This window comes from Neopelma chrysocephalum, unplaced genomic scaffold, assembly GCF_003984885.1.
Source record: "Neopelma chrysocephalum unplaced genomic scaffold, ASM398488v2 Primary Assembly neopelma1_96814, whole genome shotgun sequence".
NCBI classification, from domain to species: Eukaryota; Metazoa; Chordata; class Aves; order Passeriformes; family Pipridae; genus Neopelma; species Neopelma chrysocephalum.
Window position 1 is genome coordinate 1,592,789 of NW_020925458.1, and position 22,236 is coordinate 1,615,024.

The window sequence follows — 22,236 nt, forward strand, 5'->3', positions numbered from 1 at the left end:
GTGACATACTTAGAAGTAGAAAAGGAAATAATGGGATAAATAGGTCAATGGTTCACTGGTTTGTATACAATGTTTTACACAACTATTCTGTATTTAAAGACATACAAATGATTTTTTTTCCAGCCCTAATTTTGATGTTTGGGACATTTTATTATCTTAATTCAGACTTAATTATTCATATCTTAACACATTAGCCAATGTTTAACTAATACAACTTGCATTGTATTCTGGATTAATCTTTTTCATATACGTATCCTACAGTTGTAAGTTAAAATCCTGACTCTTGCTCAGTGACCTTATTGAAGTAGCCCTTGTGGTGACTGGACAGAAATAAAAATCTTGTTTCAAACAAATCCAGATGTTCTTTTCAACAGAGAAACTTTCAGATTTCTCAGCACTTTTTTCAAACTAAAGAAATTCTTTAAATAGGATTTTTAAAGTTTAATTGTCAAAGGAGTTTCTGTCATGTCTGCTCCTTGGAAATCTAAATCCTTTTTTTGAGTTTGATACACAATTCCTTTAGTACTGTTGGGTAACTACTTCCCAAGTGTTCTATTTTATACCAAAATGAAATGGTTACTTACATGAGGAAGAAGTTATAGTACAATGACTTTGGCAAGACTTCTGACATGGCCTCCCACATAATTTTTGTAACTCATTTGGGTGGATGGGTGGACAATTAGATGGGTGAAAAACTGGCTGGAATCAAGGTCAAAGTGTAGTGGTTAGCATTTTGTACCCTACCAAGAAGCTGTTAATGAGTGTGGATTACCAGGGACTTTGTCCTGTCTAGTGTCTGTAAATAGCCCTGGGAGGAGAGTGCACCCTCATCAACTTTGTAAGTAATTCCAAACCATGCAACCATAGTGGGCAGGCCCAGGGGCAGGAGGTAGAGTTCAGCAGGGAGAGGTGGGGAAAGGGAGCAAGCAGAACCGTGACAATTCAGCAAAGGCAGGTGCAAAATCCTGCACCCAGGACACACAGATTGCTTCCAACAGCACAGACTGGGGATTGACCAGCAGGGTAGCAGCCCTGCTGAAGAAGTTTGGGAGATACTGGCGCCCAGCCAGCTAAGCACCACGCAGCACATGGCCACTAACATCCCAGGCCATACTAACAGGAGGGTAGCCACTACATCAGGGGAAACAGTTAGCTCCCTGGATTAGGCACTCCTTAGGTCACACCTGTGTACTGTTGCTAGTTTTGGGCCCTTCAGTACAAGACAGGTATTGATCAGCTGGGCCAGGTTTAGCAGGAAGTGAACAAGATGAGCAGGGGCTGTAGAAGAAGCCCTGCCATAGGCAGATAGAACCATGCTTGCTGAGACTGGAAAGAAGAAGGGTTCAGGGTACCTAATGGCAGCCTTCTAACACCCATGAGCAGGTTACTTGGGAAGGCAGAGCCAGCCTCCTTACTAAGGTGTGTGGCAGGGCTCATTAAGTCAGGAAGTGGAGTCAAAATATTAGTAGCCTCAGTCATCCGAGGTTTTTAAGACCCAGCTGGATAAAGCGGGGAGCAACCCAGTCTGACCACACTTTGGGCCACTGATTGGACTAAAGATCTGGATTCCAACCTGGATGATATATTTGTAAAACAAGATACCTCATTAATTACGTTTTAAAAAAAAAAGGCATGATGTACTTATATAGTGAAGGCTAACATATATAAACAACATAGCTGCAAATTCTTCCATGAACAATGTATACCATCAAGAACATTTTTCTTTTTTAATTAAATATAGATTGAAATATGTAGGGTGAAATGTTCTTAGCTTTAACTGTTTGCCTGTTTGCCTTAAAGTAGCAAATGTGTGACTCTTTACAAACCAAACATGTAAAGCTATGATTCTTTATTTAGATTTAAATAGTGTTTTATTGCAAAGAGGGATATACTGATATCACTTTTGTGGTGTCATTCCTACCTTTATTGAACATCTAATGGATTATTCCTCAGAGCTGAGTACACTTATCCATAACATGGGTTGTCCCATAACTATAAGTTTTCTAGGCAATTAATGTTCTTCAGATAGAAATTTCCTATCTGTACACCCAGCTTGCTATACTCAAAACTTTATTTATGACAAATATGAAACACACCTTATTTATAAAGTGAAAAATTTATTGTTAGCATAATTGAAATCCTAACAGCCTCATTCAATAATTATTATTAATTCAGATGTAATTATTACAGAAAGTATATGTTTATGCTAAATTATTACTATTAAATTATATTATTTATTGTATAAATAATGAATTGTTCCACAGATACTTCTTAGTTTCTACCATTCTCCTGGTGTTGTGTGCACCTCTCTCCCCTCCTTACCTAGACCCCAAAGTCAGCAGTCTCACTCAGGTGAGGGGAGTTGGGGTTACAGTGAGTTGTCAGCATCTGGAGTCCTTCACCAGGAAGAATACCATGATTATGTTGACAGCTTCTTCTTCATCCCTCTGGGGTTCACTTGGAAGCAAAGCACAAGCAGATTGAAAAATGGTCAAACAGTGCAAGTCTGACAAGCTTCAGTTCTGAGGTCTTGGAAACTCAGTACAAGGCTTATGTCCCGTTACAAGCAATGGCAGTCACAAGTTGATAATGATCTACTACAGAATTTCAGTTGTTTAAAAAACATTTCTGTTGTCCCAGTGGTTCTTTTGAGGTGTATGTAGAATCCATAATTTTAATCCTATAAAAAGCAGTCACCACAGATTGTTTAAACATCCCTCAAAATAAATGTAAATAGGAAAAGTAAACAGAAGTTACATAGCTGTTTTTCTGAAGCTGTGTGAAAACACTGGGGAGATATGTGAATCAAAGAAATACAGAAAACAACATTATCTGTTTGGACACTTGGAGGCCTCATACATTAGTGGAAGGCAGAGTTCTCTTGGAAGCTTGTGTAATGACCTTTTCTGCATTATTTATCTCAAGTGATTAAAATACCAGGTTCTCCAACCATTGCTTTAATGAAAATTAACATTTTCCTTAGGTATTAAAAGTAAACCAGTAATAGCTCCACATTTTGAGATTAAATTGTAACAACAGTCCAGATCACAAAATGTGACCAGCCACTCAGCCTCTCTAGGCAATTAATAAAAATCTTTTTCCTGACTCCAGAAATCCTTGAACTTCTAGGATAACAAGTTACTAGCACTAACCAGGGGAAGAAAAATGTCCTTCCATGTCATTGGGTATTTTTATGACAGATAGAGCTCTCATTACAGGTATACTTACATAATACCAGCAGATGAGTGGTTTTCAGTCTATATCTGGCAGTGATTGATTACAGAATTATCTTATTTCAGTTACATAAGAAAATTCTGGCCGTCAGTGGAGTCAGTTTTAGGGAAGACTGTTTTCCCACGCCTTGGCATGGAATAGATACTTGCAAATTGTTAACAGATGATAACAAGTCACTGGAAGTTACAGGGGAAGGATGAGATGGACAGAACTAAAAATACATGCGTGGGAGAGCAGGGGAATACACAAAGGAGGAGAAATAAACCACAGCAGAGAGTTCATTTGAACTAGACATATTTGACTAGACATTTTCTGTGCAAATCAAAGGTTTCACAGATAGAAAGTTCAGACAATGCAGTGGAAAACGTAGGTAGCTCCAGTAGCAGCACCTGGAAGCCTTTTACAAGCTGTCTTGACAGAAGACACTCTTGATTTCAGTGGGAGTGTCCATCCTCTATCACATCCCATATCCACAACCTCACAGCAAATTGTTATTTAACTAGTATCCTGTAATTATGTCTAACAGGCTTGTGAATGAAGGAAAATAAAAGAGACAGTATTGTTTCCTGAAAATAGGAAACAGTAAGTGTCAGAGTTCTTTTCCATTAAATATTATCATGAAGTTTAGCACTGTTTGCTCTGGAATTCCAAAATACCCTCCAAACTCTGAAACCCAAAGGAATTGTGCGGATTTGGCTGAATTTAATTGTTTGCAAGCAAGAAAACAGAGCACTGATGTATCAGGAAAGTTTTAAGAATTTTTGTGCAGAGAAGTTTAGGCACAGATTTATTAGGTCTGAGGGTGTTCTTCACCTTCCTCCCACTCACAGTTTTTTCTCAGTTCTGCTCAGTGCATTACAGAAAAGAATATCAGCTGCACAAGACCCATTCTCTATTCTGTCATATCCTAGACCAGAGCTGCAACTGGCAACGAATTTCTAACATACAGAAAGCTACATTTCTTTGATTCCACACAAACATGACAAACTCCTCTTTTTCTAAAAAAGACACATATGTTCATCTGCACACGAATAGCTCTAGACTCTTTTACCCATAACTCAGAAATCTGGGGCATTATATTACCACTGTCATTCTCTGATCCTCATTTTTCACAAATTTCTCAGCCTGCTTCCTTTAAGAAAATTTCTTAGGCTTTGTTTCAGCACAGATGTGGCCTTTTGAGCCACCTATATAATTTTTCTAGTTTTGATTTTTTGCCTTAGCACCTGGGTCTGGGAAATCCACAACACCTATACATACTGGGTGGTGAATGAATCGAGTGGAGAAGAAATCTGAGTATATGAAAAATTGGACATGAACCAGAAATTCACATTTGCAGCCCAGAAAGCCAACCTTATTTCTGGCCTGCATAAAGAGCAGCCAGCTGGTCAAGGAGTGTGAATGTTCCCCTCTACTCCCCACTTGTGAGACCCCACCTGGATTCCTGCATGCAGCTCTGGTGCCCTCAGTACAAGAAAGACATGGACCTGATACAGCCAGTCCAGAGGAAGGGCACAAAAATCATCAGGGGGCTGGAATAACTTCTCCTCGAGGAAAGGCTGAGAGTGCTGGGGTTGTTCAGCCTGGAAAAGGGAAGACCTTGGTGAGAGCTCATTGCAGCCTTCCAGTATTTAAGGGGGCTTCTCAGAGAGACTTTTTACTAAAAAGTAGTGACAGGACAAGGGGCAAGAGTTTTAAACAGAAAGAGAGTAGATTTAAAATGGACATAATGAAGAACTTTTCTGCAATGAGGGTGGCGAGGCACTGGAACAGGTTGCCCAGAGAAGCTGTGGACACTGCATCCCTGGAAGTGTTTAAGGCCAGGATGGATGGGGTTTTGAGCAACCTGGTCTAGTGGGACGTGCCCATAGCAGGGGTGTTGGAACTAGGTGATTTTTAAAGGTTCCTTCCAACACAAGTTATTCTGTTTTTCTAGGATACATAGATGGAGACTGGTTTCTTAACACAACAAATGATCCTTATGCACGCTGATCAGAAAAACTGAGTCAGCAAGCAGCCATCAAAAGGAGGTCAAGTTTCTGCAGTTTCTGTAAAGCACCCCATGGGTTTAAAAAAAAAAAGGTTTTAGTGTTTTTATTGAGAAAACACTTTATTGAGAAAAAAAATTGTTATTACTTATAAGGAAAACAGTCTGACCTTTGCTATACTAAACTGGGAAGTACAGTTGACTTTCTTGCTGGACAAGAGTTCTTGCAGAGGGGTCTGAATAGAGTGGAGCACTGGGCAATCAGCAATGACATGAAAGTGACAAGTCGAAATGGATTTTGCACCTGAGATAGAGAAAGGCCAGACACAAGTCTAAACAGGGAGAGGGATGGCTGGAGAGCAGCCTTGTAGAGGGGGCTTTAGTTGGCAGCAGGCTCTGTAGCAGCTAGCAATGTACTCTGGCAGCCAGGAGGACAACGAACCCCATCCTAAGTGCATCACACACAGCATCATGAGCCATCAAAAGAGGTGACTGTCCCGCTGTATTCAGCATTAAAGCAGGGCCTCATCTTGAGTGCTGTGTGCAGGTCTGGGCCCCACCATTTAAGAGCATTGTGAAGGTCCTCAAACGTGTCTGGAGTAGGGCAAGAAAGCTGGTGGAAGGACTGGATACCATATCCTGTGAGGAGCTGCTACAGACTTTAGGCTTGTCTGGTCTGGTGAAAAGGAGGCTGAAGGGTGACCTCCTTGTCTCTCTACAACTGCCTGAGGAGGACAGGGAGGTACTGATCTCTTCTCCCTGGGATATGACATGTGGGAATGGTTGAAAGCTGTATGAGGGGACATTCAGACTTGTCATTAGGAATCATTTTACAGAGAGGGTGGTCAAACCTTGGAACAGGCTTTTTAGAGAGGTTGGCTGAAGCTCTAAGCCTGTCAGTGGGTAAGGGTCATTTGGACAATGCCCTTAACAACATGCTTTAACTTTTGGTCAGCCCTGGAGTGCTCAGGCAGTTGGGCAAGATGACTGCTGTTGGTTCCTTCCAACTGGAACTACACCACTCTAAGTTCTGTTTCGATACACGTAAATGTAGCCTAGCAATTGACACTGTCACACCTCCACTGTAATCGTCGTTTCTCTTGAAGCTGAGGCTGAACGCTTCTCTCGGTCTCCTCATTAAGGACAGCTGGGCTCTGCCACTGTCACTGGCCTGAGGACCGCAAGTCACACTCACGCATTCCTCCGCTCGGTTCTTAAGGCAGGGATAAATTATTGAAAATGATTGTCTGAGGGGACGCCTTCCCAGGAACCGACTGATTTCGGTGTCGGGACAATACCCTGGTACAGGCACCATGTTCTGCTCTGGGCCGTCCTTGCTCTCTCGCCCGCGAGGAGAACCCGCGGCACCCGGAGGAGCGGCCGGGCGGGCACCCGGCTTCGGCCAGACACATCTACCGACACTTTTAAACTCTGAGTTTCAATTCAAAACACACAGGCAGGCAGCGCACACGCAGAGGCAGCAGCTGCCAGCCCTGTCGCGACAAGCCCGTCCCAACCACGCTTACGATCGCCGCGCCGTTCGGCGAACTCGGCGGATGCGGAGCTCGGAGCGACCCCTCCCAGCGCCCGCCCGCCCCCTGCCCTTTGCCCCCGCCGCTGTCCCAGCGCTTCCTGTTCCCAACCACGTGGGCAGCGGGATGGCGGGCGAGGCGCAGTGCCTCAGCTACGCGGGATGCAACTTCCTGCGGCAGCGCCTGGTGCTGGCCACGCTTAGCGGGCGCCCGCTGAAGATCCGCAAGATCCGCGCCAAGGAGGAGGATCCCGGGCTCCGCGGTGAGCGGCGGCACCGGCGGCTGCGGGGGAGGAGGTCGGGTCGGGGGGCGGCGGAGCTCCGGCGCCGACTGTGTCTGGGACATGCTGCCGGCAGGGTCAGCCCCACAGCGGCGGCTGGGGCAGCAGAGCCCCCTTCCGCCGGGGAGGATGGGACCCAGCTGCGGGTCGGTGTCTCCCCGTGGATGGTCTCTCTTTCCCCTGGGCGCTGTGCACACCTGGTGCTGGCGGCGAGCTGCCGGCGCCGTCTCGGTTGGAGCTGTCACACGTGGGCTTTGGGAGGAGGAGGCGTGGGAGCGGCACAGGGCGGTGTCGGAGGCCGGAGCAGGGAGCCTGTCGCCTACCCGCCGGTCTCTGCCATCCCCGTCCCGCCGGCTCGGCTCGGCAGCCCTGCCTTTCGACGAGGTCACGCGTTTCCTCCAGCGCGGGCCCTCGAGGGCCGGTCCGGCCGGCCGGGGTTCCTGCTGCCCTGCCCGAGCCGCCCCGGTGGGACGGGGAGGGCACCGCACCGTCCCCCGTCGTCCCGTCCCACAGGGGAGCGCCGGTGCGAGAGCAGCCGGGCGTGGTTCTGACCTGCTCGCTGGGTTGTGCGTGAGCCTCGCTGGCAGAGCTGGAGTTGGTTCGTGTCCCCGTGACGGCGGCTCCGCAGTCGGGAGTGGCAGAATAATTCCTCGGCCCTCGGACCGCCGTTTCTGCCGCGTGCCCAAGTATCGTGTGCTCCATCTGTTTGTGGGAGCCCGCGTTCCCGCAGTGTTAATGGGTCAAGTGTTGTGCTTTGATTTTTATTAGGGTTTGTCCAAACAATAAAGGTGAAAGAGGTGGAATCCATTTACTTTTCGTTTCTGAAAGCTTCCAACACTGCAGACTCCTTTGAGGGAAACCTTTCTTAGGGAGTTCCTCCTTCATTCCTGTACAAGACCTTTGGCATCCCAGGGTGAATTCCATTGTAAACCAAAGTAAGAAGACAATAGGATAGAGATTAAGGAAAAAACATTATTGTAGTATTTTTTTGGGCAAGGACCCTGCTGTGAAGTTCAGAACAGGGATAGATGCTACTCTGCCTCCTGAGGAGGCTTCAGGTTATAGGTAGAAATTCTCCTCAGAAGTTGTCAAAGCATTCTTGTGTACTTGACTTAACATTTGCCATGACCCAAAATATTTTTTATCACCAGGTAGCGGTGAACTTTATAGGTTTGCTATGTTTTTTTTAAAAGGTGTTTGAATTACCTTTTTCAAGTATGAGTTAAAGTGTAAACTATGACTGTAAGAGAAAAATAATAACAACAAACCCTGATTTGTGCTGGTGATTCAACATGCAGTTCTTTTTGCTTTTCATAACTGGAACATTTGTAAAGAGAACTCTTCTACACATGTTCTCCAAGATTGAAACGAGCTCAGAAGGATGCACTCTTGCACTGGAAGAGGCCCTAGTGCTGTCATAAACTTTATTTTAATAAACTGTCATAAAGTTTATGACAGAGAGCAGAACCAGTATTGTGTGACTGGGACATCAATCATGTTATGGAAATATTGACAAGGTAATTTCTGCTATTTTATGTTAGAAGCATATATAGAAAAAAAGTCTAATTACTGTTTAAGAAGTATCATGGGATTATTGCTAAGGAAGTTCTATAGGCTACCAACAACTGTACAGGTGCTGTTGGCCTTTTAAACTGCTTGTGTTTTGAATGCTGTATATGTTCATGTGTCTTCTTGATATCGAGTCTGTACCATGTTGGGATACCTAAGTACTATAATACTGGGATATTCTTCCTGGGGTAGTTTCTTTTGGTTGCTTGTTGTTGTTGTTGTTGTTTTGGTTTTGTTTTGTTTTGTTTCATTTTTGGTTTTAGTTGGTTGGAGGGGGGGTTGTTTTTGTTTTGGGTTAAATTTGGTTGTCCTTTCCCATGTCTCTTGAGCTGGAGCCCACACAAGCAAGAGAACAGCTGTGCAGCAGCAGCAGCACTTCAGATGTGAATGACCCCTGCTTTTAAGTTAACACTTTAATACAGAATGACGTGAAGCTGTTACTAACTTGTCATGCTTCAATGTACAGGATCCTGTTTATTATGAGTTGTATGTTTTGCTTTGTACTGAGCAAAATGTAAATTGTCAGAAGTTTTATCCTGGACTGGAGTGATCTCTCAGGCCACTGTGGTCAGAAGTTACCAGTTGTATCGTGTGCCGTGTGCCAGGGAGAGGAGTGTGATTAGTCCCATCTGCCGCATCGGAGGCCGTCTCAACTGATTTGAGATGCCTGTGAGCATGGAGGCTCAAATTAACATCTCTGTTTTTACAGTTAATTGCCTTTTCTCATGTGCTAGAATTATACCACAATTTGAAGAGTGAGGGTATCCTTACTGTTGTGAAAGGCAGGAAAGGGTAAAAAGTATGGTGTTGAACTTCAGGAAACTTTAAAACTCTCTCTGTGTTCTACTCCTTAGATTTTGAAGCAAGTTTTATTCGCCTGATTGACAAAGTGACCAATGGCTCTCGGATTGAAATAAACCAAACAGGTAAGCCTGTTTTCTCTGCTTCCTCTGTTTTGGTCTTCCAGGCTTTATCGGTTTCTGCAGTGGAATCAGAGTTTTGTCTTGACAGAGGTAGGTGTTCAGATACGATTGACTGAGCAGATCAGAAATAACCAAGCTGAGAAGTTTTGTATTAATTGGTTGCATGCAAGAAGATCAGCGTTCCACCATATAGTGGAGAACTGTTGGACCCCTGGTGGCCTAGTGGTTAGCATGCAGGACTTTCACCTCTGCGACCCAGGTTCGAATCCCAGCCAGTCCCCCGGGCAGATGGAGCCCGTTAGCCCTGTAAGGCCATCCATCTATGAGAAGGTCACTCTAAACAAACCTACGTCCTGAGGACCTCACTGCCATTGTCCAAGCTTGCTTGGCCCCGGCAGATGAACCTTAGGATTAAAGGGTGGGCTCAGTTCAGCGCAGGCTGTGTCTCACCTAAAAAAAAAATCCGTTGCGCAGGCTGGAAAGGTAAAAAGACCTTTCCCCAAATCTTCGTTCACGAAGACTGGCCATTATTATTATTATAAAGAAACTGTATTCCCCAAGAACTAAAATCAGTATTTTGTTGGATATGCAGTATTTCCTAGTGGGGGAAGGTTCCTCTGAACCAGAATTGATTTTTGTTGGAGGCAAGGTTTACCCTCTACAAAGACAAACTTCTGAGCAAGAGTGCTACTTATTCATGCTTGGAAAAGGGTTTGATTAGAGTGAGAAGCTCCCTATATAACAATTTCATCTGGTTTGGAGTTTTCTTATTTTTAAAGGATTTTAAGGATTGTGGTTGGTCAGTAAAGCAGACGAATTACCACCAGATATGCCAAGGCATCAATGACCTGATGAACTGATGAAGATTTAGCTTCTGTGGAGGATAATTATTGCTTGTATCAGCATTTTGGAAATTACTAAGAGATCCTTAGTTTTGTGGGGGAGGGGAAAAGGAGGAGAAGTTATGTGCAGGGCAGACGGACACTGGTGTGCGTTGACCCATTTACTAACTGCATAAATTCTTTTGCCTCCAATTTGCCTGTATACATTGTTGCAAAGTATATTTGTGTTGTAGTAATGGCCAATGCTCTTACAGTGCCCTCATTTGGCTTGCTCCCCTGGCATCTTCCCCAGGTACTACTTTGTATTATCAGCCTGGTCTTCTGTACGGAGGCTCGTTGGAACATGACTGCAGCCCCAGTCGTGGCATTGGTTACTATTTGGAAAGTCTGCTGTGCTTGGCACCCTTCATGAAGCATCCATTGAAGATTGTCTTGAGGGGAGTAACAAATGATCAAGTAGACCCTTCGGTAAGTAATAAAATTTAAGTACCAGAGGAGGATAATTTTCCCCCGCTAAAAAAAAAAATTAGGGAGGAGTGTCTAAAACATCCAGAAGTATCCAGTGTTACTGCATTTACCAGCAAACTCTCTGAATCAAACAAACATCTGCTAAACTGTTGCCTCTCCGCATCACACTCGAAACTACAGTTTATAATCCACTTTTTGAGTTTCAATTCTGTAGTGCTTCTGTCTTCTCCCCTACAAACTCCTGTTAAATGCACTGTGAGGCCCTGCCACAGGTTTGGTTCTCCTCTTCCCTTAGAATTTCGGGCGATTATTTCTGCTACCCAACACGTGTGTTTACTGTATAAAGAGGAAATTGTCTTTAAAATTTGAATGTGAAAAGGAAGGAATCTTTCTCTTCTGTTGGATTCTGGACATAGTTATACAAATCTGCTGTGAAGCCTTCTTTCTGTTAGAAACAGAAGTCACATGGCAATTACAAAATTAAAGTAGCAAAAATATGTAATAACTCTCTGATTCTTCAGAAAGATGTTAGCAGGTTTGGTAGATCAAATAACTATGAAATTCTTCCTTTGATTTCTGTTACTGCTAATTTGCAGTTCTTTGTTTTGTAACAGTGTTGTTACAGAAATGAACTATGGGTGACATGGGGTTAAAACACTTTTTTTCCAAAAAAATCCCATGCATAAGCCTTTGCTTTTGTGGAACAGCAGTTCTGTTTACTTTTTGAATGGTGATTGGAGACTGTTTTCCTCTGAGTAGATTAAGGAAGTGTTGTAATCTGAAAATTTAGCGAGTTTAAATAAATACAAATACTGTGAAGTATAACTGCAGATATTAGATGAGCCTCTAAGTCATGCCAGTATTTATGACTTTTCAGCTGTACTTTTCTTGTCATTTAAAAATCTTGCTTTCTCACCTGTGGCTATGTGAGACATCCACATAAGTCAAAGGATGATCAAAGTGGGTTGTACACAGCACTATGAAAAAAAAGGGGAAGCATGTTTTGCCAAGTTTTCAATCATTCTGTTTAAAAGTCTTTAATATAACTGGCAAGTAATAAGAATCGAAGTCTTTTTTTGTTGACTGTATCTATTTAATCACAATGGAGAAATTCTTGCATAATCTGGAGATGAAGAGCAGTCTAGTGTTGATATTGCTTTCGAATACGTTGGACAGTCATCTAAGCAACCGAGTCTTGATTCTGGAAATTATCTCTTTTTAAGCATCAATCACATGGGCCTGGGATTGAACAATTTTACTTGAAAAGAGTGCAACAATTTAAGCCAGTTAATTTTGTGCTTGAAGGGGGCTTGCCCTTGCCAGAGCTCAGGCGCGTGAGTGTTGGCATACATCAGCTGACCTTTCTGACATTAAATGTAAATAAAATGCATGCTAAAGAGTTACATCTTAAATTCATAGTAGCAACTGCACAGTAGTTGTTAGTGATACTAACACAGTCACAACTTCAGTTAGTGTGACTCGGCTCACACTTAGTAACTTTTTCAGTGGTAATAACTGAATACCAATTCCTGAAATTGGTTTAAACATGGTTTATGTCTGTTTAACTTGCCTAAGTAAACATTAAACCTGATGCCAATAAACTACTCAAAGGAGCTTTACAAGTTGTTTTGTATAGCATATGGATCTGCAGGCTGCTGAGACTAAAAGCACAAGTTTAAGTGCTACTCTAATTGATTTATGTGCTTATGTAAATGGAAGCTTGGTTTTAAATTGATTTGGGCTTTTATTATTCACTAGACAAAGGGTGTTTATAAACTGGGTGAACAATTACTACCTATGCTTGTCCAAAAAGGGATGCTTAAATTTGTCTATCCATCTGTACGCTTTCTGACTTTCCACAGAGAAGGTGGAAAGGCAGACCAATGTGAATATAATGTGGGAGTTTAAAATGGGCAGGTGTTCTCCCTGCTGCTCTTGATGTAAGAACCTCTCAATCTCAGATTAGTAGGTTTACATGGCCAGGTTTTGGTGGTGGGGTGCTAAAGGGGTGGTTCCTGTAAGAAGCTGCCAGAAGCCTGTGCCAGCTGGCTCCAAGACAGACTCACTGCTGGCCAAGGCTGAGCCCATCAGCCTTGGTGGTAGCACTGCTGGGATAAACACGTTTAAGGGGGAAGCGGAGGGTGGGGAGAACTTTGGAGTAACCTGCAGCTGGAAAGAGGAGTGGAAGTACCTGAAAGGAACAGACCTGCACACACCAAGGTCAGTGAAGAAGGGGAGCAGGTGCCTCATGTGCTGGAGCAGAGATTCCCCTGCAGCCCATGATGAAGGCCATGGTGAAGCAGCTGTCCACCTGCAGTCCCTGGAGGTCAGCAGGAGTTCAGATATCCACCTCTAGCCTGTGCAGGACCCCACGCTGGAGCAGGTGGATGCATGAATGAGGCTGTCACCCCATAGGAAGCCTGTCCTGGAGCAGCGTCCTGGCAGGATCTGTGGCCCCATGGAGAGAGGAACCCACACTGGAGCGGGTTTGCTGGCAGGGTTTGTGACCCCCTGAGAGACCCACACTGGAGCGGTTCATGAAGAACCGTAGCCAGTGGGAAAGACCCATATTGGAAAAATTCATGGAGGACTGTCTCCCATGGGAAGGATCCCACACTAGTGCAGGGAAAGAGTGTGAGGAGCCCTCCCACAGCAGAGATAATGTGTGATGGATTGATTGCAATCCTTATTCCCTGCCCCTTAGTGCTGCTGAAGGGGAGGAGGTGAAGAATCAGGAATAAAGTTAAGTTCAGGAAGAAGAGGATTGGGATGAAGCTGTTTTTAAAATTTGGTTTTATTTTTTCTTAACTCTACTCTGACTTGATTGGCAATAAATTCAATTCATTTCCTTGAGTCAAGTCAGTTTTGTTAGGGTTTTTTTCAGCTTTGCACTACCTAAGGGATCCTAAAAGTTACTTTTCCTCCTCTTTTTTTTTTTTTTTAAACTCCCTGTCCTTAACTCATGAGCCTTTCATTATATTTTGTTGCCCCTGTCCGGCTGGAGAGGGTAAGTGATAGAGCAGCTTTGGTGGCCACCTGGCATTCAGCCAGGGTCCGCCCACCACATAGGTACAATAAACAAGGCGTGCACTCATCGGCTTTGGAGGATTTTGGTTTATTTGTAAAAGGGATATAATGTTTTGTAAAGATGTCTTTATTTTGGAGCTAGTTGAATGCTGCAGAGTGTATCCTTACATGCGTGTATTGAATATCTGTCATTTGCAGATAAACCTACAAATTCCTGTATGCATGTGGAAAATATATATGTACATACACACACATATGTGCACACCCATGATCCTGTAGCACCCCATTTGTGCTTGAACAGAAGGTGGCAAACAGGAGGCCATGCTCCCTCCATGTCTCCTGCTCCTAAGAGCCATACAATCCTGTGTATTCTTAATACCCTGGACACTTCTTGCAGCCTTCCCTAAGCCAGTTCAGCTAACTGGCAAAATGACAGAGAGCTGTACCCCTTGCATTCTCTCATGGAGGCATCCTCACGGATAAGTAAGTAGCAGGAATGTGTGTGCAGTCAGAGGAGTGGGACCTTTCCCTCATGGGAGCAGTGAGCAGGTAGGCTGACCTGCGGGGCTTTCTGAAATCCACTCAGCACTGACCTCTCAGCTTTCACACAGCCTCAGAAGTATTTATGGGATGTGATTGCTGTGTGGTTTGAGGTTCTTCTTTGCCAGAGACCTCCATGTCAGAAGGACAAAAGGGAATATGGCAGATCTCCTGCCGTGGGTAGAGTAGAAATGGTCAAGGTGAGAGGAAGAGTGTTTCCAAGGACAACTTGTGGAAGAAAAGACTTCAGCTAAGTTCAGTGAGGCACAGGTCAGGCTGAGTTCTTGGAGTATAGAGTGTATGTTTACATTAGTGTTTGTTTATATACATTAATAGCCCTCCAATAGGGTGCAATGGAAAGCTCTTTGACATCTGGTACCAGTCCAAAAGAGTACTGTAGTAACTGAAATACAGGGTAGCGTGCACTTATTCGAAGTGGGACTGTGGTGCTATTATTACTAATAATATTGCGTATGTTATTGTGTATATTATCACATATTGTGATGATATTGCACAGTATTATTATTGTCTGAGTGATACGTCCTAAATGAGTGAGTTTGGGATACCAGCCTGAACTGTTCACTAGCAGCCTACACTTGCACTATGTTTTAATGTGCAGTCACTGGTGAGACCTGACCATGGATAGCTTGTGGGACCAGCCATGTGGGACTGGGTTGAGGTGGTTTTGAGTTTCTCTGTATAGTGATTATGTATGCAGGGGGTGGCTTTGTATATGGCCTTTTTCAAGGTAATGGAGATGTGTAGTGGGTTGGTTTCTTGGATTTTTTAGGCCTGGAGGTGGCACACAAATAACAGCTCCTATTTTCCGTTCCTTCTCTGCCTATTGATATTCTGACAAATACATAGTGCTGCAGTAATCTGTTTTAGAATAATCATTCTTAATGTTTGTGTTTGCAAGTGTTGAAGGTTCTTTACAGCTGTGCCATGGGACTTTGAGTTGGAATTACTGTCATGCTGACGTGAAGCTTGTGAAGTTTTGGCTTAGGAGCAGTAATCTTCAATCTTAATCAAAATTCATCAGTTGTCTGTGGAAAACAAGTTTTTCCTACGGAATTTTCTCCCCTGTCCCTGGCTTTTCTTTTTTCCTTGCTAAACTCTGTTTTTTCTCTTCCCCTTCTCCTAGTCTGGGCCCTTTTTAACAAAATATAATACTGTATGTATGGCAGGGCTAAATGATATTCTGTGAAGTGCTAATGGCTATGCAGCTCAACTGATGCTTGCCCTTCTCCAAGGCAGCCATATACTGTAGGGTCTGTGTGTGGTTTGTTGGGGTTTTTTTCAGCTTTGCACTAGCTAAGGGATCCTTAAAATTACTTTTCCTATTCTTTTTTTTTTTTTTTAAACTCTTGTAGATTTGTTTAAAGGAAAAAGATTTGCATTACACTAGTTTGTGAATAAGCAATGTCTGTGGAATTTAGCATGTTAGTGTCATTTGTGCTGAGGTATACCCTCAGTTGTATGACACATTTGCTTTGGTACAACTTGGTGTTTTGTTGTCTGTTCTGGAAATGAAATAACTGCCTTTCAAGAGGAGCTGAATCTTTGGTTTATGGCTGAGGATGGGCAAAAGGCTAGAAAAATGGGTTTGGGTCTCAGTTTAGCTACTGTCTTGTGATTTTCAGTGAAATAACTTCACATCCTGCCTGACTTCCCACTCATCTGCTAAGCAGAACAGCCTTTTCCCCTTCTTCAAATACTGCTGATTACCATGTCTATTTAGGCTGCAGATTTGGAACAGTCAGTTTCTTATTATATGTCTGTCTGGTACCTGATAAGTATCACGGAATTTGTCTGAGGACTGAAAACGATGACAAGTTTTGAAGTTTTTGGAAACAGACACGAGACTCAAAGTTGATCCAAGTTTCTAACGCTGGCATAACATGCTTTCTCTGGAGAAAGAATTGCGAAAGCGGAAATGTAGGAAGCAAACAATTCCTAACCTACATAGTGAAGCTTTTCTTTTATCACTGGTATGTTTTGTTTCATAAGAAAGAGGGAGAAATGTGTAATTTTAATGTGAACCACATCAGCTTGTTGAAACTTCTGCCACTGGTATTTACATTTGTCTTTGTGTGTGCACATGCATATTAGTAAAGGCTTTTGCTCTAAAAGTCAAAAATTGTGTTTAATGAATAATCCTGAGGAGCCAAATTAAGGTAGCCTGGCTGAAAAAACATCAACTACATAAATATAAAAAAGGAACCATTGACTTAAAGGTTGTTTTTTTTAATGAAGACATTCAAATATTGATACTGCCATTAAAAACAATCCCAAAATGCTTCTCCGCAAGAAAGGGATTATGTTGTCCAGCAGGATTTAAAGAGTGAGAACTGCAACATACACTCATGGCTCCTTGGGTAGCTTTAACAGGATGTTCACAAATTTGTAGGTGAGGTATGTGCTACTGCTTTGTCAGTGGCTCGTGCTCTCTGCAAAGCAAAGACAAGGACACTTAAGAGTTGTGGATTCTGGCTGAAGGCATGGGAAAGAGCATGCTTTTTATCTGCCTCCTCAGCTGCTGTCTACCTCATGCCTGTTTCCTCCACCTGCATTTAGTTACTCTTTGGTCATGCTGTCCTGGTCCTGTCTCTCCTGAGCTGATTGTCTTGGGTAACTCCCTGTGCTGTTGCTCTGATGAATAATTTTTTTCACTTCTGGCAATGCTACTGAAGTTTTAGAAGAGGGAAGAGGACAGTCAGTGTAATCTTAAGTCAACAATTAGGAAGAGCAATGTTCAGACCTTAACCTGCTGAGCACCTGGCTCAAAGGGAGTACACTGGTGATGTATCACCCACATCAGATTCTTTGAAGTGCTTCAAGAGAAGTAACATAGAAGCTTCTGTTTCTCAGAAACAGGTGAAAAGAAGTTCTTGACAGAAGAATGGTGTTCTTCCTGCCAAACCAAGGGCCTTCTCTTGCAGTGATGCTTGCAAAAATGCAAAGGTTCTTGCAATAATTTATTTATTTGTAGGAATATTTTAGTAATGACAGAAGAATGCAATTTTTTCAATAACTGTGTTCAACAAAACAAATAAGCTGTTTTAGCTGAACCATAATGAAAGTAAAAATCAGGCCAAGACGAAGCCAGAATAGCAAATTCCATCTGCCAGTAATTTGTTCTAGCAAATTTTGTTAGTAATGGGATACTGTGGCAGTCTTAAGGGTAGCTGAAGCTCTCTATGCTGTATTCCCATGTCTTCCCATAGACTAACGTGTATGGAGAAAACTTGTCTTTGTTAGTCACGTCATAATGCAGTGATTTTTAAATTACAGACTAACATAACTTCCAATAAAGAGTATGCTTTTTAAATTCTGTGTTGCACAGGTTGATGTCCTTAAAGCAACAGCTCTACCCCTGCTGAAGAAGTTTGGAATTGATGGTGAAAATCTGGAAATCAAGGTAAGACAGTTTGTTCCTTTCTTTTCTAGCACAAGTTGAAATTATACTTTTGCACTGCTTCAGAGGGCAATGAGCTTGCTCTTGATTTCTGTCTCTAACAGATATCTTGTTGCGGATACACACGTCTTAAATTGCCCTTTGTTCTTGACATGTTTTAAATGGCATACCAGCCACACAGTAACTGTAGTAGGAGAGATGCAAAGGCTATGGATATGGGGGTAAGGAGAAACTAGCGACTTCTCTTAGTCACCAAAGAAGACTAAGAAACCTTTTTACTTTCCTGTTGCTTTTCAGTTAATATCTTTTTATTTCTACTCGCTCTTCATGCCCCATGCTTGGGGCTAGGGAGTGATAATGGCATCTTTTGCCTTCTTTGCTTTCAGTTTGGAAAATACAGGAAAGAAGCTTTTCTTAAAAGACTACACTTTTCACAGGCCCAGTAAATCTGGATGTAAAATAGATTTTTGTGTGTGTGTGTGTTGGAGAAAGAAACTTTAGCTTTTCAAAGTTAAGAACACTCATTTTAAATGTGAGAAGGTCCTGGCTGCACTACTATAGGGTCTGCTAGTGCCTTGCTCTGCCAAGCCTCATCCCTGGGTGCTTCCCACTACCCTCCCTACAGCCCAGGTTATCATGTCACTGTCCTGGGACTGTCAGCCTCTACTCCCGTGGCCCTGCAGCTGGTTCCAGCTCGCCATAGCCCTGCCCTGACACCTGAGCCAGGCCCACTCATAGGCTTATGTCTCAACTCCATCTTTGTGGATATTGACTTGGGATGGTGGGTCAGGGTCAGGCTAGACAGGTTTAGTCCCCCTTATACAGAATCACAGAATATTCTGAGTTGGAAGGGACCCACAAGGATCATCAGGTCCAAGTCTTAACTGAAGGACCCCTATGGGGATCAAACCTATGACCTTGGTGTTATTGGCACCCTGCTCTAACCAACTGAACTCAAGCACTCCTAGTCTTTCTTCAGCAGCAAGGTGCAGATTTGCTACTAGAGACCACTCTTAAGCCAAGGTTGTTTTGGTAAAGATGTTTTTTTGGTTGGTTGGTTTTGCTTTGTTTTCTATTGAGAAGCCATGCCTTACTGTACTTGAGAGGAGAGGAAAAAGGAATCAATGTTTGCTTTTAGTTTTGGTGCAAAATCCATTTCTGCCTTTAGGATGTCTTTTTCTTGCTGTGTTCACGTAATGCCCCTACTTATAACATTTTATTCTATGTGAAATAAAAGCTGTAAGTTTTGGGGGGTGTAGGTGCATTCTTTGTACTCTTTACTAACCTGCTTTTTTCCTCCATTATTGTTTCTAGATCAACCGGAGAGGAATGCCTCCCAAAGGAGGTGGAGAGATACTGTTTGCTTGCCCAGTGAGAAAGATCTTGCAGCCTGTTCAGTTTACAGACCCTGGAAAAATCAAGCGTATCAGAGGAACTGCGTATCCTTTTTGTTTGACTGTTTTTCTACTTTTAAATAATTTTGCTCAAAAAAAAGAAAAGTCTCCTAACTTGATGTCACAGGAATGTACTGTGTTGTTGAACATGTATCCAGGTAACACAGGATACCATTACACAGAGGGATCACACAACTAGATTTCAGGACAGGGTCTCAAAATTGCTGTGTTCAGAACATTGCTGTTCGAAAAGCATCTGTAGATAAGTGAATAATTTCAAACTGAACAGCACGATTTACAATCTTTTCTATAGCAAGAAAAAGTTAAAATACCTTCCATCATATAAGCAACACTAAACCAAATCTTACCTTGTGTGTAAATCCAGTAGTGACAAATTGTAGTTTTGTTATGCATCGAATAGGTGACAATAGGTTGTTAATTAGTCTATCAGAAGTTAGATAGGAGTTTAAATCTTAGTTCAATTTACACCTTACTGCACACACTGAGCTTTTTGTTGTGTTTTGGAAACAAGGTCATTGGCTCTTCACCTTTGGTAGTGCTATTGCAGATGGAAGTGGAGGAGGTTTTACTTCCACACAAAGATAAGGACACAAAGTATTGTTGTGAACTCCTCACTTTTTCAAACAGATCTGCACATCTAGTTAATGTTCTAGATTGTTTGTTTCTTTTTGATTTTATTTTTCTCTTGTGGTTTTTGTGTGGTATCTGTCATGAATCTGCTGTCATTGTAGGAAGAAGGCAGAAATTCCTTGGAGGAAACTGTCTTGAGCAAGGGCCACCTTGTAGTTTAATTTATGATTAAGACTCCCAAACGTAATCTGGCTTTGATTACTCAGAAGGAAAGCAGAAATGAGATCGAGTTTCCTGCCAGAGGTGTAGACTTGCAGCCTGTTCCTTCTTTTACTTTGTGGCATACCATCATAATTGTGTGTGAGAAGAGGACATCTTTCCAATTGCTGCATTTAGATGAGTGCCATATTGCCAAGCAAGAGCAATTTTACTGGATGCATATGCTGTAGTTCAAAAAGTAGGTGGCTCATTGTGCTTTTGGTGCTGGTTGCCATGGCCTTCTGATGAAGAAAGTACTTTTCTTGTGCCTCCGTTCCTCTCTCTAGTGAGTAGTTCTATGTATTTGTGTGTGAAGGAGGAAGCAATAATCATGACTTTACTGCCATTGTTCTAAATTGGTGTTAATGCACAGCACCATTTTGGGCCACTTTGACTGGTTTGATTGATGTATGTGAACTACAGATTTTTGAACTTCCTCTAAGTTTTCCTGAGCTTTTTCTCAGGAATACGGATTTGCCGTTAGTAAGCCCAGTGAGATACAGTCTTATTTTAGTTTAACCATTAAGTGGTCCTTCAAGACAGTAGAAAACAAAATATCTGGGAGGATAAGTCCTTAAGTCTCTTCAGTGTGTATTTTTGTCCCCTCAAGATTCATCTGTAAATCTGCTTCCTCACAGCTGGGGTGATTGTGTTGCAGCAACCTTTTACAGTCATCCAAAATACTGAGTGCACCAACTGTGCAGAGCAATCAGTTTTCTGATTATTATTTAATGATTTTGCCCTTAAAATCTAAAAGCTTTTGGTTTACCTAGTCCACAAGAGGTGCTATAGAAATTTGTAGAAAAGGAAATTCCTCCCTGCTAGCTGGGAGTTCTGAAAGTGTATTTCTCTGCATGTGTGAATGTATGTGCAGATGGGTGGTTAAATGTGCACAGTATGAATCTGTGCTATACTTGGGATGGAATTTGGAGCACAATGTGCTTTGTACATTTGGAAATCTGTTAGGAGTTTCTCTGAAGCAGCACCCGAGTACAAGGGCAGAAAAGCAGTTCATCTCTTGTGTACTGTGAGAAGGTGGGTTGGGGTGAGCAGGAAGGTGGTAATTTCTTCCTTCCTGGAACCTTCAGACGCTTAGTGACTAGAGAGTCAGTGAGCTTGATGGCCTTAGAGCACTGCAAAATGGTTGGAGAGAGCAAAGATATTTTTCTTACAGCCTTTTACAATTAATTTTTTTTGTTAAAACATTTTCTTTAATTTCTTATTCATCTTCTGAATTTCTCCCCAGTAGAAAAAGAAAGGCAGGATTTCTTGCTGCTAATTCACAGAAATTTCACCCAGGCCCATGTTTTAATAGTATATGAATAGCAGAGGACATGGGGGTTCCTCCATCATAAGAAAGCACAGGATGGCAGAATAGCAATTTAAATTTCTTGAAGGGCATTTTCAAGATACATGTTTACTCAGTCATAATAGGTTGTTCTTCAGCACATTCTGTGTAATTCACTTCAAGGTATATCAATGAAAAGACTGTAGAAAGCACGTATGTGCATACGCTTCTCTAAGTACAGGAACATGGACCAGCGCTTATGAATAGATGTACAGGACAAAATCATGTTTTCTGAAATAATGCATTGGAACCTCTTGACCACTTTTGTCAATCTCCACTTTCAATTTCTTTTGTGACCACAAATAATTTCTTAGCTCAGAAATGTAGATACTCTGTCCGAGTGTCACCACAGATGGCAAACAGAATGGTGGAATCTGCAAGGGGCATTCTAAATAAATTCCTCCCAGACATCTATATCTGCACAGATCATATGAAGGGGGTCAGCTCTGGAAAGTGAGTATCCAGTATTCACAGGGAACAGACGTAATTCTGCATTTGTTCATATGGTAGGGTGTTCTGATCTGTAATGCTGTTGAGTTTTACATCACAGTCTCCTGTTTGCTGACTTCAAATAAATATTCCTCACAAGGAAAAAATGAAATTATTCACTAGATGCATTTCTTTTACTCATGTAACAGGGATAGAAGTGTGTTGTTTTTAAACAAGGAATGCAATACATCATTACTGCCACCTAAAGGCAACCTGAGCTCTCTTCATTTTTAAATCCTTGGCTTTGAAGTGAGATTAAGATCAGAGGTGCCATGGTACATTGAGGAAACCAACATTCAAACTTAATTGTACACCTTCTGATGGAAATGGTAGCAT

The 22,236-nt window shown here is 42.5% G+C and overlaps 1 protein-coding gene across 1 annotated transcript in view; it reads left to right on the plus strand.

The window, feature by feature from the left end:
- Nucleotides 1-6,861: 6,861 nt before the first annotated feature.
- RCL1 (RNA terminal phosphate cyclase like 1) overlaps nt 6,862-22,236 on the plus strand; it is a 32,623-nt gene continuing 17,248 nt past the window's right edge. Inside the window, exons 1-6 of the mRNA XM_027709553.1 lie at nt 6,862-7,015; nt 9,457-9,528; nt 10,660-10,835; nt 17,749-17,823; nt 19,135-19,259; nt 21,739-21,864. Coding sequence (XP_027565354.1) covers nt 6,880-7,015; nt 9,457-9,528; nt 10,660-10,835; nt 17,749-17,823; nt 19,135-19,259; nt 21,739-21,864 — 710 coding nt within the window. The 5' untranslated portion in view covers nt 6,862-6,879. The remainder of the gene's footprint in view (nt 7,016-9,456; nt 9,529-10,659; nt 10,836-17,748; nt 17,824-19,134; nt 19,260-21,738; nt 21,865-22,236) is intronic.